Source organism: Ostrea edulis, chromosome 5 (assembly GCF_947568905.1).
Source record: "Ostrea edulis chromosome 5, xbOstEdul1.1, whole genome shotgun sequence".
Classification (NCBI taxonomy): Eukaryota; Metazoa; Mollusca; class Bivalvia; order Ostreida; family Ostreidae; genus Ostrea; species Ostrea edulis.
In genome coordinates this window covers 43,440,152-43,455,961 of record NC_079168.1, presented here as the reverse complement: position 1 = coordinate 43,455,961, position 15,810 = coordinate 43,440,152, and the positions used below count along the sequence as shown (strand labels likewise).

Here is a 15,810-nt window from a genome sequence, read left to right as displayed (position 1 = left end):
GAAAATTTTTGAAAACTTGTCAATTATTGGCAGTTTTTGCCCTGCCCCTAAGGCCCCAGGGATGCAGGAATCCTGAAATTTAAAATCTATGTCCCCCTTGTCCCAAAGATGCTTCAAATCAAATTTGAAAAGAATTGAAATGGTAATTATCAAGAAGTTAAAAACATTGTTCACACATTTAATAATTGACCATTTTGGTCCCACCGTGATACCAAAACCCCTACCCCTGGGATCATCAAAATTACAATTTTGGTAAAGGACTACCTGTTCTTTCTAAATATCCATTTAGTTTCAATTTAGTATTAATAGGAGACAGTTTTTAACAACACTTCTTCTCTCCATAATTATCAATTTTGTTTCATAGACTCCTCATAAAAATGCTTTTTTAAAATTTATAACAATATTAACTTTGAGAAATCGAAGTGCAAAGGTACTCTGAATAGAAAATCATTACCCGATTATTGTTCCCGATTCCCCAGATTTGTGACTTCATAAGAGACCACAATCAGATTTGTGTATCAAAACAAAAGCAAGTCTGTAGACAATTTATTTCGCAACTGGAGGAGTTTCTGAATAAGGGATCTGAGTTTGTTGTACAAGGATATCACCTTGAATCCATAATCAATGCAAATGTCAGCCACATCGACGATTTTTCATAGGAGAACAAACAATAAGATTGATCAAGATCCTATTCATTCCAAACCAGTTCCAAATAATACTGTCTGGTTAATGACAAAATATATAATAATTTCAGAGTAAATTCTCTGATGATAATAGACAAACATAAATAATTATTACCTGACATATTTCTAACCTCAAGCATGCAGCATCTTTTTTTTCCCAAAGGGGTGGGGTGTCAAGTTGAAGTTTGACTTGTCAAAAAGAATTTCAACCAATCTTCAAAATCCTAAATCGTGATAGGGGTGTGGTGTGAAGAGGAACTGTCTAAATTTTCCTACAGTCTACGATTTTTTAAAGATTTTTATTCATCTTGTATTCTTGTTCACTACTACTATCAAAGCTAGAGGAGGGGCCAGTCATCCAATATATCTTTATTTGCTTTTGGAAATAAAAGACACTGATCGTTGGGCCTGGTCAAAAATAAGGGGTACAGTCCCTTCCCTCTTCCACCCCACACCTGCTGGTTCTATGTGTCTATATCAACCCTATCCTGACATATATAGCAAAATCAGAATTTTCTTTGCACACATCGCGAGAGCCTTTGATTTTATTTTATTTACATGCATCGTGTGCAGCTATTTTACATGTAGTATAATGGGTGAATATATTATTAAGATAAACATAAGTGGCTACTTAACATTCTTTTACAATAAACTTTGCGACATTAGGGCCTGTATGAAGGATGAATTACAATCACATTACGTTATTATTTTGTTTTTAAAGATTCTGTCCTCTGCCATGCAGTAATTGAGTAAAGAAACCGGAGTGCAAATTTGTGCTTCATTAGAAAAAAAAACCATCCCCCAACTCTTGCTTGGCGGTAAAAAAATTGGTTTATTACACTATTACACTTAATATATAAACTTGTAATTTTCTTTGGACATCCTTTTTCAAACAGGAGAGCTTGGAGGGGGGGGGGGGGGGGTCTGAAAATGCAACTTTCAACATGTAACATTAGCTATTTATCTTTTATTTATCTACTTATATATTTAGACAAAAAAGTTCTGATCAGATGAGCTTTAAAAGACTATTTCAGACATTGTTAATCATGTAGGCCCTAAATACTAAATTATAAACATTCATATAACTTTAATAAAGCAGTCAACAATTTGGAGAATTTTTCCCACCTTCGCCATGATTACAGTAGGTCCATAGTTGAAAAGAGTTGGAACTGCGTCTGGGTCTGGTCAAAGATTTATTTTTCTTACACCCATAATTTTTTGCCAAAATAGGGTGTATACAAAACTGATCCCCAACATCCCCTGTTCAATGACTGTCATGCAACTTCGAGTTTTTTGTAACTTTGAAATGATCTCCGAGTAAATATCGCACCCAAATCTTTCTGATCGTTGGATCATTTACTAGACACAAGTACAATGAAACACCCTTCTAACTTCGTACATTACAGTTGAATGCAAGCACATTGAAACAAGCTGGTCTCTTTTGACGTCACTGAGCAAAGGAGATAAGTGATCATACTATTTTAATATTTCATACCACAGCAACATTTGGCCATCTGTAAGCATCTGCTACGTTGCGATTTGTTTCCTAACGACTTATTTACACATATTAAGTAATTAGAGGAGAAGAAATTTTCGTGCAAAACAAACTTTTTTGAAAATTGTCTATGACCTTTAACCCAAGGATGCCCATTGTATTATATTTCAATGAAATTGGAGAAGTTGCATTTTCTCACCAGAGGGCTCGTTACGCAAGAATAAGCGCACAGAACACTGGATGAAGAATGAAGAAGTGAAAACTTTACACACGGCAAACGAAAATGGATATCAAAGGTCACCTAAGTCACTCAGGTGACCTTAAAAAATAGTCGCAAAAACCCTCACTTACCAGATGTTTAAAACTGAAATTTGGGCCATTACTCATTTTCCCCATTTCTTTCATTGTTGCTTCAATCTCCTGTCCCTCTCCGCCACTTTAGCTTTAAATATTCTTGTGCGATTTAGATCATACAGTATAAAGCAAGCTGTTACTGTGGGAAATAGAATGGCCAACCTATTCTTCTTCACAAACTGTAATGCACTGCCCTGTGTCATCTGCATAGAAATCGAGCAAGGTCAAACGTAAATTTGCAATTTACATTAATTTTCGTTAGAAATAGACAATATAAATGAAAGAAAATATTTACTCTTTTGAATAAAGACTCCTGACATGTAAATGACAAAGTTACACTTTAAAGAAATGCACAAAACACTTAATTAATTTGCCAAAAATAACAACCTGGTCAAGAACCGGAAGTCCACGAAGCCCGCATCTATCAATATACAAATCATAAAGTTACATTCCATAGTATCATTTATTTCACTATGGTATGCATAATTTATAAGTTACTTCAATTGAAGTATAGTTTATTAAAAATTTCATATTTTGAGTGAATTCGATTATTTCTTAATTCATTATTTCAGCCGCTTACGCCATATCAGTTTGTTGACATCATGGCTGAAAGGAGGGCATTATTTGAACATTCGTTCTAAAGTTGATCAAGTTTCTCCTTAATCAAATTTATGTAAGGGACTTAAATGTATGCAAATTGTCTTTTATGTTATGTTAATATTTCAATAATCAAGGAAATATTATATATTGGACTTTTGTTGTATATTGATTGAAAATGTAAATACAGGTCTAGGCTTGCTTTGAGCTGTTGAGTATATCATATGATACCGTATCAGATACGTACATGTAAGCATAGTCAGGTTTATGCAGTGCTATTTAGAAAGTGATTATAGAGAAATTTACAGCGGAAAATAAAGATATTTGAATAATCATAACAAGTATTTTAATTTATATTTTATTTATTAACTCATTTTTTATTTTCGAAGTCTCTATAGAAATGTGATAGAATAAACTTTTTCCAAAGATCGATTGGTAAAACATCAGCTCACAACATTTTTTTTATGTTTCTCAATTTGCAAATAAGAAATCTCAACTTGCACTTTGTGAGTAACATATGCTAGTAAGCACTGATCTGACATCTTCATACATTGTACCTGAATAATATTTGCTTTTTAATCAACAGTACTGAGCAGTAACATATAGATTAATGATTCTTTGTAGATAGGAAATAAAAATGGATGACGACTTAGACTTCACAGATGATGAAATAAGAGATGAATTATCAAAGCTAGGATACAGAAGTATACCCAGGGAAAGACTCCAAGAGTTTAAGAAAGGTAAGATTTTTAACAGCTCATTACAAACAAATGGATGAAAACTTTGATACAGGGTTGTGGTTTATGAGCAGCTTGTCTCCCATTAAAATTTAATGAGTCTCTTTTGTACAAGATATGTTCATGATGTTTATATTCCAGAACATAAAGTAAAAATGGCATGAAACATGTTTGTTTTAAGATGGATCATTACCCCAAATTTTGATTAATGACTCATTAAAGCACCCCATACAAAGTATATGTTATCACTATCAAAAGAATGATACAAGCTATTATTATTCTGTATGGAGTTTTTGTAAGTTTATTTTTTGGAATAATATAAATTGTGGTTTGTTTGCAAATAAGAGATTTTAGAATCCATATTTTGCTGTGATTTAATGCATGATATGAATATCTAATAACACATGCTATTTATAAAAATTGAAAAAGTTACATGTGTAAGTCAATATCGGAAGAAGAATCCAAGGTTACGCTGTTATCGTTTTCAGTTGCCATTTCAAAACTGATGTTACATGACGTCACTCAAGTATTTTGCTAATAATAGTACAACCGGAAGTTGTCTTGATTGGTTTTAATCAGGTGCAAAAATCGCCAACTTTGAATGGGAATAATTTCCTTATCGCCGCTAATTTGATTGTTAATTTTGGGATATTGACTTTCATGTTGTTCTACACCAATTAAACAAAACTTTGACTTCACAGACATTTTAATGGGTTTTTTTTAAAAACCATGAGTCCAGGACCGATATTGACAAAATCCTACAGAGTACCCAATTCTGTTTATTTTGACATATATGCAATGATTGAAAACAGGGATAATTTGGATTTCAGATTTACGAGTACTAATACAGCATGAAAGAAGCAAGCTATCCAATGACACAAGCCTTTCTTCTCGCATGCAGACAGACGCCTCAGATTCCTTTTTAGGTATGATTCATTATGTAAGGAAAAAATATGTTTGTTTATTGTTACGTGGATATTTGTGAATAAGATATTTTTTAAATTGAAAAAAAAAAAAATGATTTTGTGGTATGAAAAATTGTTGTTCCATGTTATGGTACTGTTTCTCTTGTGCATGGAAGATTGAAATCTGGGGGGATGTTCATACAACAAAAATTAACACCTCCACCTCAACCACTCCTGAAAATTTGATGATTTTACAATACACAGTATATATATATTTTACCTATACTTATACAGATCCATCCCATAGACAACAAGAAGATTCTCCACCTAGTCATAGTTATTTCTCTATGGTAAGTGCTACAGTAAAACTTATTTACTTGTATAATGAACAAAGATATAGATTTAAAATTTCTGGATAAATTAGACAAGCAGAGCTAATTGAAGAAATTTTGACATTCTGAGAAGATGACTGTAAATATTAAACTGTTTCGTTGTTTTGAAAGAATTCCTGTGCCAAAATGAGGAACAAAAGGGAAGGGATATTACAGTATTCTATATATATTTACATATTTCATGGTTGTGTTACTACATGTAGGAAAAGGAAAACAGACCACAGCGATATGATTATGGGGATCCTATTATCAGAAAGCCTCTCCAACCAAGTCAGTTGCGAGGAGAATTTGCCTTATATGATAGTCGTCTAGACAGTACAAAGGATGATTTTTCTGGTTCAGAATCAGGCAGCAGGATGATGAAAAGGAAAGTGCTTAGGTAAGGGAAGATTATTATCAGGGTTTTGTGTTGTAAACAAAAAACCCTTTGTTGCTCACTAATACATTCATTTTAACATAGGTCACTGGTTTACAGACATTTTTTCAATCAAAAACCCCACCTGAAATTTTGATAGATGTATCTTGACAATGTATATATTACATTGTGTTTTATTGAGCAGCATAGTTTTTTTGGTTGTAATTATGTCATTCTTTTCACAGTAGCAAAATTGTTTTCCATTGAATTATATAGAAAATAATGGTGATTGACATCACTCATAGCATAATTCAGCTTGAAATAAATAAAATTTAGTGTTGTAGATTTTGATGATATTAAGATCAAAATGAAACAAAAACAATTTGAAAATTATTAATGAAAAAATCATGGTGTAATCGAGATCGTTTTAAAAAAAATTGCAAAGTTTGATTTTTAAAAAAATACACATCACAGCCGCAAATTCAGAAAATTTCAATCAAAAAATAAAATGTTTGCAAAGATTGCATAAAAATTCGGAATATACTTACATTGTTGTGTACAGTTATTGTAATAATTATTTTATTTTTTAATCCCATAAATGTTTATCAGCTCACCTAAGCTTGAGAGCTCAATAGAGCTTTTCTGATCTCTTTTTGTCCCTCTGTAAACTTTTTATTTTCGTCTGCCTCTCTAGAATTGCAGGACCAATTTCAACCAAACTTGGTACAAAGCATCCTTGGATAAAGGGCTTTCAAGTTTGTTCAAATGAAGGGCCAGGCCCACTTCAAAGGGAAAATAATTATGAAAAAAGGAAAAAATAGGTTGAGGTCATTTAAAAATCTTTTTCTAAAGAACTACTGGGCCAGAAAAGCTGAAATTTACATGAAAGCTTCCTGATATAGAGTACATTCAAGTTTGTTGAAATCATGGTCCCTGGGTTAGGTTGTTACACAATAAGAGATTAAAGTTGTATATTCAGATATATAGTGAAAATCTTTTTTAAAAAGTAAAACGTGCTTCTAGTGAAGTGATAGGGATGAACAATTTTGATTCATTGTAAACGTAATTTGTTATATCCAATGAGTTCATTATATGTTTCATTAAAGTACAGGGAATGAAAATCACTTCGCTGTAAGAATGAATTCATTATTGTGTTCACTGTAAGAATGAATTCATTATTGTGTTCAATGTTTTACTGTATTACAGATGACCAGTAACCACAATGTGACATACATATAGATGCTTTAGGTATGGAAATAGAAATATGAAGTGTCAATTTGTTGCTAATTTCTATTCTTATAGAAAGAAAACAGATGGGTCCAAGGTGATAGATGAATCATTCACAGAGAGTGAATCAGGTGGGCTTTTTGTAGACTTGTTCTGGACCCACCAGTTCATACTGTACATACATGTGTCAATAAAATCAAGACAAGATTCTGGATTGTTCGCACTAATGAGGTGTAAATTTGACCATAGTTAATAAGGAAGTATTTTATCACCACAGGAAGTGTTTTAGATATCAATGAGAGACTGCGACTGTTGGGAATTGATACAGACAGACCTAGAACAGCCCCTGCTGCAGAGGTATGCCATTCTCTGATATTGTATGTCACATTATTTACTTTACTGTAAAATCATTAACTTTCATAGAGGATTAATAATCATTGCTTTTGTGACATGGACAAATGTCAGTTTTCACAAACTTGCATCCTCCATGAAAAAGAGAGAAACTCAACAACAATAAAGACTATTAAATCAGGAACATGTTATTTTTTCTCAAACCATAGAAATATTTTCATGAAAATAAGTGAATCTACAGTATGATTTCAAAATTTGGATTTCTCATTACGTAAAAGGTTTTTTTTTTTTTTTTTTCATCCTTTACACAGCCCCCTTACCGTCTTTCTCCAGATGATCCCAGGCCTGCCTCAGGTATGCTATAGTTACCAATAATAGTTTTTGCATTTAGCATGTGTAACTATGTGATCTGTACAGCTGTATAAGTTTAAAGGGATACTAGCTGTTATCTAGGATGTATAAACTTTTAATTCTGAACCATAATTAAAATACTGGAATGCATTAAAAAACGATGAAAAATAAATCTGAGAGTGAAAAAAAGAAAGTCTTATGTCAAAAAATTACAACAGATTGCAAGCTGTATGAACTTTTATATGCCTGTCTTTAGACGGGATGTATTATGTTATGGAGCTGTCTATAAGAGATCATGTTTTCCGGACTTTTTAGCTCACCTGAACTGAAGGTTCAAGTGAGCTATTCTGATCACATTTTGTCCGGCGTCCGTCTGTCTGTCCGTCTGTCTGTAAACTTTTCACATTTTCGACTTCTTCTCCAGAACCACAGGGCCAATTTCAACCTAACTTGGCCAAAAGCATCCTTGGGTGAAGGGCTTTCAAGTTTGTTCAAATGAAGGGCCATGTCCCTTTCAAAGGGGAGATAATCACAAAAATGCAAAAATAGGGTGGGGTCATTTAAAAATCTTCTTCTCAAGAACCACTGGGCCAGAAGAGCTGAAATTTACCTGAAAGCTTCCTGACATATTGCAGATTCAAGTTTGTTCAAATCATGGCCCCCGGTGGTAGGATGGGGCCACAAGGGGAGATCAAAGTTTTACATACAAATATATAGGGAAAAACTTTAAAAATCTTCTTCTCAAGAACCACTAAGCCAGAAAAGCTGAGATTTACATGAAAACTTTCTGACATAGTGCAGATTTAAGTTTGTTCAAATCAAGGCCCCCGGGGATAAGATGGGGCCCCAAGGGGGGGATCAAAGTTTTACACACAAATATATAGGGGAAAACTTTAAAAATCTTCTTCTCAAGAACCACTAAGCCAGAAAAGCTGAGATTTACATGAAAGCTTCCTGACATAATGCAGATTCAAGTTTGTTCAAATCATGGGCTCCGGGGGTTGGATGGGGCCACAATAGGGGATCAAAGTTTTACATACAAATAAATAGGAAAAATCTTTAAAAATCTTCTCAAGAACCACTGAGTCAGAAAAGCTGATTTTTACATGAAAACTTCCTGACATAGTGCAGATTCAAGTTTGTTCAAATCATGGCCCCCGGGGATACGATGGGGCCCCAAGGGGGGATCAAAGTTTTGCACACAAATATATAGGGAAAAACTTTAAAAATCTTCTTCTCAAGAACCACTAAGCCAGAAAAGCTGATTTTTACATGAAAACTTTCTGACATAGTGCAGATTCAAGTTTGTTCAAATCATGGGCCCGTGGGGTTGGATGGGGCCACAATAGGGGATCAAAGTTTTACATACAAATATATAGGGAAAAATCTTTAAAAATCTTCTTCTCAAGAACCACTAAGCCAGAAAAGCTGATTTTTACATGAAAACTTCCTGACATAGTGCAGATTCAAGTTTGTTCAAATCATGGCCCCCGGGGATAAGATGGGGCCCCAAGGGGGGGATCAAAGTTTTACACACAAATATATAGGGTAAAACTTTAAAAATCTTCTTCTCAAGAACCACTAAGCCAGAAAAGCTGAGATTTACATGAAAGCTTCCTGACATAATGCAGATTCAAGTTTGTTCAAATCATGGGCTCCGGGGGTTGGATGGGGCCACAATAGGGGATCAAAGTTTTACATACAAATATATAGGAAAAATCTTCTTCTCAAGAACCACTGAGCCAGAAAAGCTGATTTTTACATGAAAACTTTCTGACATAGTGCAGATTCAAGTTTCTTCAAATCATGGGCTCCGGGGGTAGGATGGGGCCACAAGGGGGATCAAAGTTTTACATACAAATATATAGTTAAAATCTTTTTCTCAATAACCACTGAGTCAGAAAAGCTGATATTTACAAGAAAACTTTCTGACATAGTGCAGATTCAAGTTTGTTCAAATCATGGTCCCCGGGGGGTAGGATGGGGCCACAAGTGGGGGGGGGGGGGTCAAAGTTTTACATACAAATATAGAAAAAAGCTTTAAAAGAACCATTGGGCCAAAGAAGTTGACATTTACATGAAAGCTTTCTGACATAGTGTAGATTCAAGTTTGCAAAGGGTAGTTTGGGCCATAATAGGGACCAAGGTTTTACATGCAAATATATATGGAAAGTCTTCAGATATGGGCCAAGGTGACTCAGGTGAGTGATGTGGCCCATGGACCTCTTGTTTCTGTAAAAATGCATGTACAGCTTTGAAATTTGGTTACATTTTCTCCCTCAAGAATCATAAGAGTAAGTTGCATTTCAGCTGGATTGGTGCTCTTTCACCTACTTTAGGGCTATAAGTAGGTCAAACAGTTTTCCGCACTTTTTTCATTACTGGATACAGATATTGCCCTGAAATTTAGTTACATGCTTCCTCTCGGAGGAATACAAGTGAGCTTGCATTTCAGCTGGATTGTTGCACCATGATGTACTAGGGCTAAAAGTAGATCAAACAGTTTTCCGGATTTTTTTTTTTTTTTTTTGTAATGATGTAGTCACAAATGTAAAAGTAGGTCAAATATTTTTCTGGACTTTTTCTCATTATGGATACAGATATTGCACTGAAATTTTGTCATCACTTTCCAACATGTGATGATATGATGTACCTTATTATGTATTGAAAAGCTGTTCTAGTCATTTTGGTAACAATCTGCAAATACAACTTTGGCAGCTAATGTCCTGTTAAAGAATCAAATTTGGTTATTCATGATAATGTACAGTATTCTATGCCAAAAATATGAATCCTTCAATAAATCTTTTCAATTTTCAAATTGTTCTATAGATTTCTGATGAGACGCCATTAAAACTTGGAACTTTTGAACTATTAAGATATATATTTTTACCATTTTATAATGTGCTTGTATTCATAATACAAATATTCCTTGATTTGAAATCTACATAAAGAACATACAAGTACATACTGAAGACAATTTAATTTGCCTGAAGGCAGTCCTGTTACAATTATGATTTACAACTTGGAATTTGTAGTTATTTTGAGACCATCGGAACATCCACACATGAGGAACGTACGCAAGTCTGACCCTGTAGCGCGATACCAACAGTTCCGGCAGTCTTGGTGTCAACAACGTGCACCAGGTGAAAAGAAGCACAACCAGCTACGATGGAACATCAGGGAACAAATGCTTGCGCAGGACCAGGTCATAGAAAAGGTCAGTACTTATGATGACGAATTTAATAATGCTCACCTGTAGATCATCAACCCCAAACCAAAGATAATTTTTTCATGCACCATCCCCTGCCATTCAAACTGGACATGGGGGCATGTATACACAATACCCAGACATATATACATTGATACAAAATTGATCATCCCAGCAGATATTAAACTAATATTCAGTATGTACTTGTATATTGATGAGTTACAGATCAAGTAATTGACCACTTTCAGCAGGGTTACATTGCTGGACTTCAAAATTGGCATAGAATTCAGTTTGCAGTACTTTTTCTTCTACAGTATGTACATGCACTTACTTTTTGTAAATGTTGCACATTGGAGGGAGGTATTTGCAGAAAGTTGAAAAACATGTGTCGAGGAAAAACCACTTGCAAATTCTTGCTAAAGTTTAGATCATGAATGCTACAATTACTGGGGCATATTCAAAAACAGATGATATTTTAGTGATAAGAGTAGAAGTGACTTTTACAAATTTTATTGTAGAGAATAATTTACCAATAGCTTTGGTTGACCAAGTAGGAAAACTCTTTCATTTACATATTTCCAGAAATGACTTGGAATTGTACTTCAGAATCTGTCAAATCTCATAGTTTTCCTGGGGCTTGCGACCCCTGGAATCCATCGGGGTCTAAGATGGGCTCCCAAAACTCTGCCTATCAGATGATATGTATATTAGTGAGTTACAGGATTAGGTTTTGTTCCAGTTATTTTCAGCAAAGTCATTTATGGCCTTTAGACTTTGAAAGTTTCATGGTCTAGTTTTTGAGAGACCTTTTTGACATCCCTGTAGTGTGTAGTTGTGATAAGTCTCAGATCAAACTGACTATACTTGATTTTACTTGATCACTGACATCTTACACCCCCTCTGGCTCCCCAGGTCCCAATTTAAAGAATCTTGAATCTGCAGTACCTGAGGATACTTGCATATCAATATGATTAGTTATGGCCTTGCTGTTCTTGAACCTTTGGCTCAGCTGAGCTAAACATATGAAAGTTAGATATGCAGCAGCATATTTACTTCAAGCTCAAAAGTTATTGTAGGATAATTAATAATCCTAACTTTTATGCTTTCAGAAACCACAGCGAGTATATGTTCCAAACAAATATGTCGTACCTACAGACAAACAGAGAAAATCACTGAGGTGGCAGATACGCATGGACCTAGCACAGGGACAAATGCCTGCTCATGGCTTTTTTCATGAATACTGATCTCAGGTGTTGCTGAAGGAGTTTTTTTTTACTTTCTACATTTTTGTGTCCTGGAGGCTATAGCTATGATTCCTAGCTTGGTTTTATGGACGGGAGACAGTCAATTTTAATCTCATAGAATATTCTGCAGAAACCATTTATGTAAATCAGAATTTGCATACTGTAATGTATATGGTTAGAAAGTTTGATAAAATTATAAATGATGTTAATAAATGTCTTAAAATTGACAGTTGTCATTCACTTGTGCTGTTCTTTCAGGGCAGGAATTGTATAATCAATACTGGTACTATAGCAAGAAGCTCATGGGTTTAAACAATCAAGAGAGTTGTGGGGTCTTTGTTTATTTGCACTCCAGTTGTAATGTCCTCAAGGCTATGTTAAAACATGATGTTGGCAAATATACCCAGAATTATTCCATGAGATTCAGGCAGTTCCGTTTGAGACAGGCTGATATTTTCTCCAGTATAATCAACTGTGTGTCAGCTTTCAGAATTGGTATGGGGAGTTTTGCTGTTTGTTGAAGAATTGTTTTACAACATATGAATAAGAATCTCTTTGTAAGTTTTTTATTAAAATGAATACTGATCTCGGGTGTTGCTGGAGGAGTTTTTTTTTTACTGTCTACATTTTTGTGTCTTGGAGGCTATAGCTATAATGTGAGATATCAGATGATTCAAGATATCACGGGTAAAATACTTAAAGAATAAGTTATTTGGACTTCAAAATCACTTCGACATATCTATGGTATTTGGGATATCAGTGTTCGAGATAGCAAAGTTCGGGTTTATTTTATTCATATAGCATTGTCTATCATGGGGGGGGGGGGGGGGGGGGGGGGGGACCATTGGGTGAGTTAACTTTTTCTTTCATGTACCTAAAAAAATTCATAAAGAGACTCATTATGAACATGTTGCACTCTGTGTACCCTCCCAATTCCTGAGATAACCATTTATGAATTCTACTTTTTAAGATCAAAATAGTGTCACATTTTTGCACTTGATGTCCCCAATTTGCCCTACCCAACACCCTTGAGCGACCTTTCTTAAGATCTTTCCAATGGTATGTTAAAGTCAGTGAAGATTACCATTACGTGAATTTTCAGTTTCTTCCTGGGGTAAAATACTCATTATAGAGATGTCAGCTAGATAAACAGGATCATTTTTAGCTTCAAGTGAACTTTTCTGATCAGGACTTGTTATTTTGATCAGTGTTAACCATTTCATTCAAACTTGGCAAAAAGTAATGAATTCAAGTTTGTTCTGATGAAGGACAATGCTCCTTTCCAAGGAAAGATAATTGGGAAGTAGTGTTTAAAATATCTTGAAGAACCACCAACCAGAAAAGCCTAACTTTACATGAAAACTTCCTTATATAATGTAGATCAAGTTTGTCCCCAAGGCCAGATGGGGGAACAAAGGGGGTTTAAAGTTTTACATTGAAACATGTCCTAAAGAAGTCAAGGAAATATCATTGGGGAGTGGATTAGCAACTATCCACAAACAGCATATCAAACACTGGGACATATAGGAAAAAATCTTTTTAAAATCTCAAGAACTGCTAGGCCTTGATTAGTCCTATTTAAAATATGCAAGCATCATCAGAAAGTGCAGATTCAAGTTTGTTCAATTTGTAGCCCCCATGGATAGGGTGGGGCCACAATAGGGGATCAAAGTTTTGCATAGGAATGTATAGTAAATAGTCTTTCTAAGTTTCTTCTTATGAACAGGTAGGCCATGAATAGTCATATTAATAGGCACATATTTTTAGGTAGTGCATATTCCATCCTACCCTAGGGTTAGAATGGGTCCACAATAGGGAATTAAAGTTTTTATGTGACATCATAGACAGTTGCTTCTTCAACAAAAATGGGAAATGCAAATATTCCTATCTAGTGATCAGTCATCCGAAAAATTACTTTGTTAAACGCCACTCTGATTCCACACACATGTACTCTGAAGTTCAAATAAAATATATGCTAGAGTTCCTCATTGACAATATCTTCGTGGTCTTTGGTGATCAGGTCTTCCAACACTCTGTTGGAATTTCCCATGGGCACGAATAATGCTCCTTTGTTAGCTGACCTGTTTCTATATTCCTATGAAGCATTTATTCAAAAACTTCTATGTGAGGAGAAAAAATATCTTGCTGTGGCCTTCAATTCGACATTTAGATATATCGACGACGCCTTATCTATTAACAATAATAATTTTCATTCATATGTTGATTCAATATATCCCAGTGAACTCGAAATAAAAGACACCACAAAGTTGTCCACTTCTGCTTCATACTTAGATATTTTATTGAAAGTAGATATTAACGGCAAACTAACAATTAACTCAACTTTATGGCAAACGGGATGATTTCAGCTTCTAAATCGTCAACTTCCCATATTTATGTAGCAATATTCCATTATCACCTGCATATGGTGTTCATATCTCTCAACTGATTCGATACGCAAGAGCTTGTTCTGCTTATGATCAGTTTTTAAATCGAAGTAGGCTACTGACAAACAAGTTGATGGTTCAGGGGTTCATTTAAAGTCAGCATTTCGCAAATTATATGGTCGTTATAACGATCTAGTTTGCCAATACAACCTATTATTGGGTCAAATGCTGTCTGACATGTTTCATATCAATTGTTAGGCTGTTCTTGGCACACTGGTTTTGACTACGGATAACTCTGTTTACCTGATCAAGATATAGGGCTCACGGCAGGTGTGACCGTTCGACAGGGGATGCTTATTCCTAGGCACCTGATCCCACCTCTGGTATATCCAGGGGTCCGTGTTTGCCCAACTCTCTATTTTGTATTGCTTATGGGAGTTACGAGATTGATCACTGTTCTTTCATATAGAAAAAAAATCTTCTCACGAACAGCAAGGTCATGATTTGTCATAATTATTATGCAAGCTTATGCAAACATCCTCGGATACTGCAGATTCAATTGCGTGGGTTAGGATAGGGGATCAAAGTTTTTTTTTTTGTTTTTTTTTTTTTTGCCTCAGACCAGAATGACGCTGTTATTGGGTGAAACGCATCACGTGACTGCCGTCTAAATTTCTTTAGAGGGCGAATAACAAATATTAGACGGCAACATGGCGGCCGTTACATCCTACCAACAGCCGTTACGTTACTAATTGTTCTTTTACCATAAATAACTTTACCATTAACCAAAAGTAAGCGGTTATTGTTGTCCTGCTTGAATATTGAAATGAAAATAACATTTTTTTAAAAGAGATGTTGTTGAACATAATTGTGTTCATGTGTTGTTGTTACTATGCTGAAATACTCACTGTTCAGTACTTGTTGGCAAATTAATTCATATTATTTCTTTCTTATATTTATTAACATACAATATGGTTTGGTCCTCAACAAAACAAAACACTTATTAGTTTTGTTACTGACTGACTACGGGAATATGTCAAATTGTTGAAGTCCAGAGGAGGCGAAGCGAACTTGTATGGACTTCAACAACCTGACATATTCTGTAGACAGTCAGTGACATACCTAATAAGTAATAGCATGGGAATATATGTAATCGTTGAAAATTTTCTTGTCAAGGACTACTGATTAGATATATTAATTAAGCATTCCAGTGTAGTGCAGATTCATATTTGTCTAGGGTTGGCTTAAATAGGAAATAAAATTTTTGCATGAGAATATATATAGGAAATTAAAATAAAATGAATATTTCACTAGTAGTAGGGCCACAATGAATTGTATCAATATGCAAATGAATTCAGTTTTTTATTTTCATGCACCCTTGGGTTAGGATGGGGTGAAAATTGGCGATCAAAATTTACATAATACGTCATGAATATAGGAGAAAAGCATATTGATTTTGAACCATCCCCATGTTGTTTAGATTCAAGTCACAACCCCATGAAGCTGGATTGGGGTCAAAATTTATCA

The 15,810-nt window shown here is 34.7% G+C and overlaps 1 protein-coding gene and 1 long non-coding RNA gene across 5 annotated transcripts in view; one reads left to right on the top strand and one right to left on the bottom strand.

Moving 5' to 3' along the window:
- Nucleotides 1-3,017, bottom strand: part of LOC125652480 (uncharacterized) — a 4,263-nt gene extending 1,246 nt beyond the window's left edge. Inside the window, exons 1-2 of one of the 2 annotated variants that reach the window (XR_007361590.2) lie at nucleotides 2,920-3,017; nucleotides 2,530-2,735 (exon numbers count right to left, since the gene is read on the bottom strand). This is a non-coding gene — a long non-coding RNA (uncharacterized LOC125652480). Of the gene's footprint in view, nucleotides 1-2,529; nucleotides 2,736-2,827 lie in introns of both variants that reach the window. The other variant, XR_007361589.2, reaches the window with a different exon arrangement.
- Nucleotides 3,018-3,094: 77 nt separating this feature from the next.
- On the top strand, nucleotides 3,095-12,128 carry LOC125652209 (centriolar and ciliogenesis-associated protein HYSL1-like). Of its 3 annotated transcripts, none has more exons than XM_048881232.2 (10): nucleotides 3,095-3,205; nucleotides 3,754-3,869; nucleotides 4,697-4,792; nucleotides 5,066-5,121; nucleotides 5,367-5,542; nucleotides 6,821-6,876; nucleotides 7,023-7,102; nucleotides 7,408-7,450; nucleotides 10,483-10,664; nucleotides 11,765-12,128. In XM_048881232.2, the coding sequence occupies exons 2-10, from the start codon at nucleotides 3,767-3,769 to the stop codon at nucleotides 11,897-11,899; spliced, it is 927 nt and encodes a 308-aa protein (XP_048737189.1). In that variant the 5' UTR covers nucleotides 3,095-3,205; nucleotides 3,754-3,766; the 3' UTR covers nucleotides 11,900-12,128. The 3 variants fall into 3 exon arrangements, with proteins under 3 accessions (XP_048737189.1, XP_048737190.1, XP_056020502.1); XM_048881233.2 differs by having other exon boundaries at nucleotides 3,121-3,220; XM_056164527.1 differs by having other exon boundaries at nucleotides 3,126-3,378.
- Nucleotides 12,129-15,810: the final 3,682 nt, after the last annotated feature.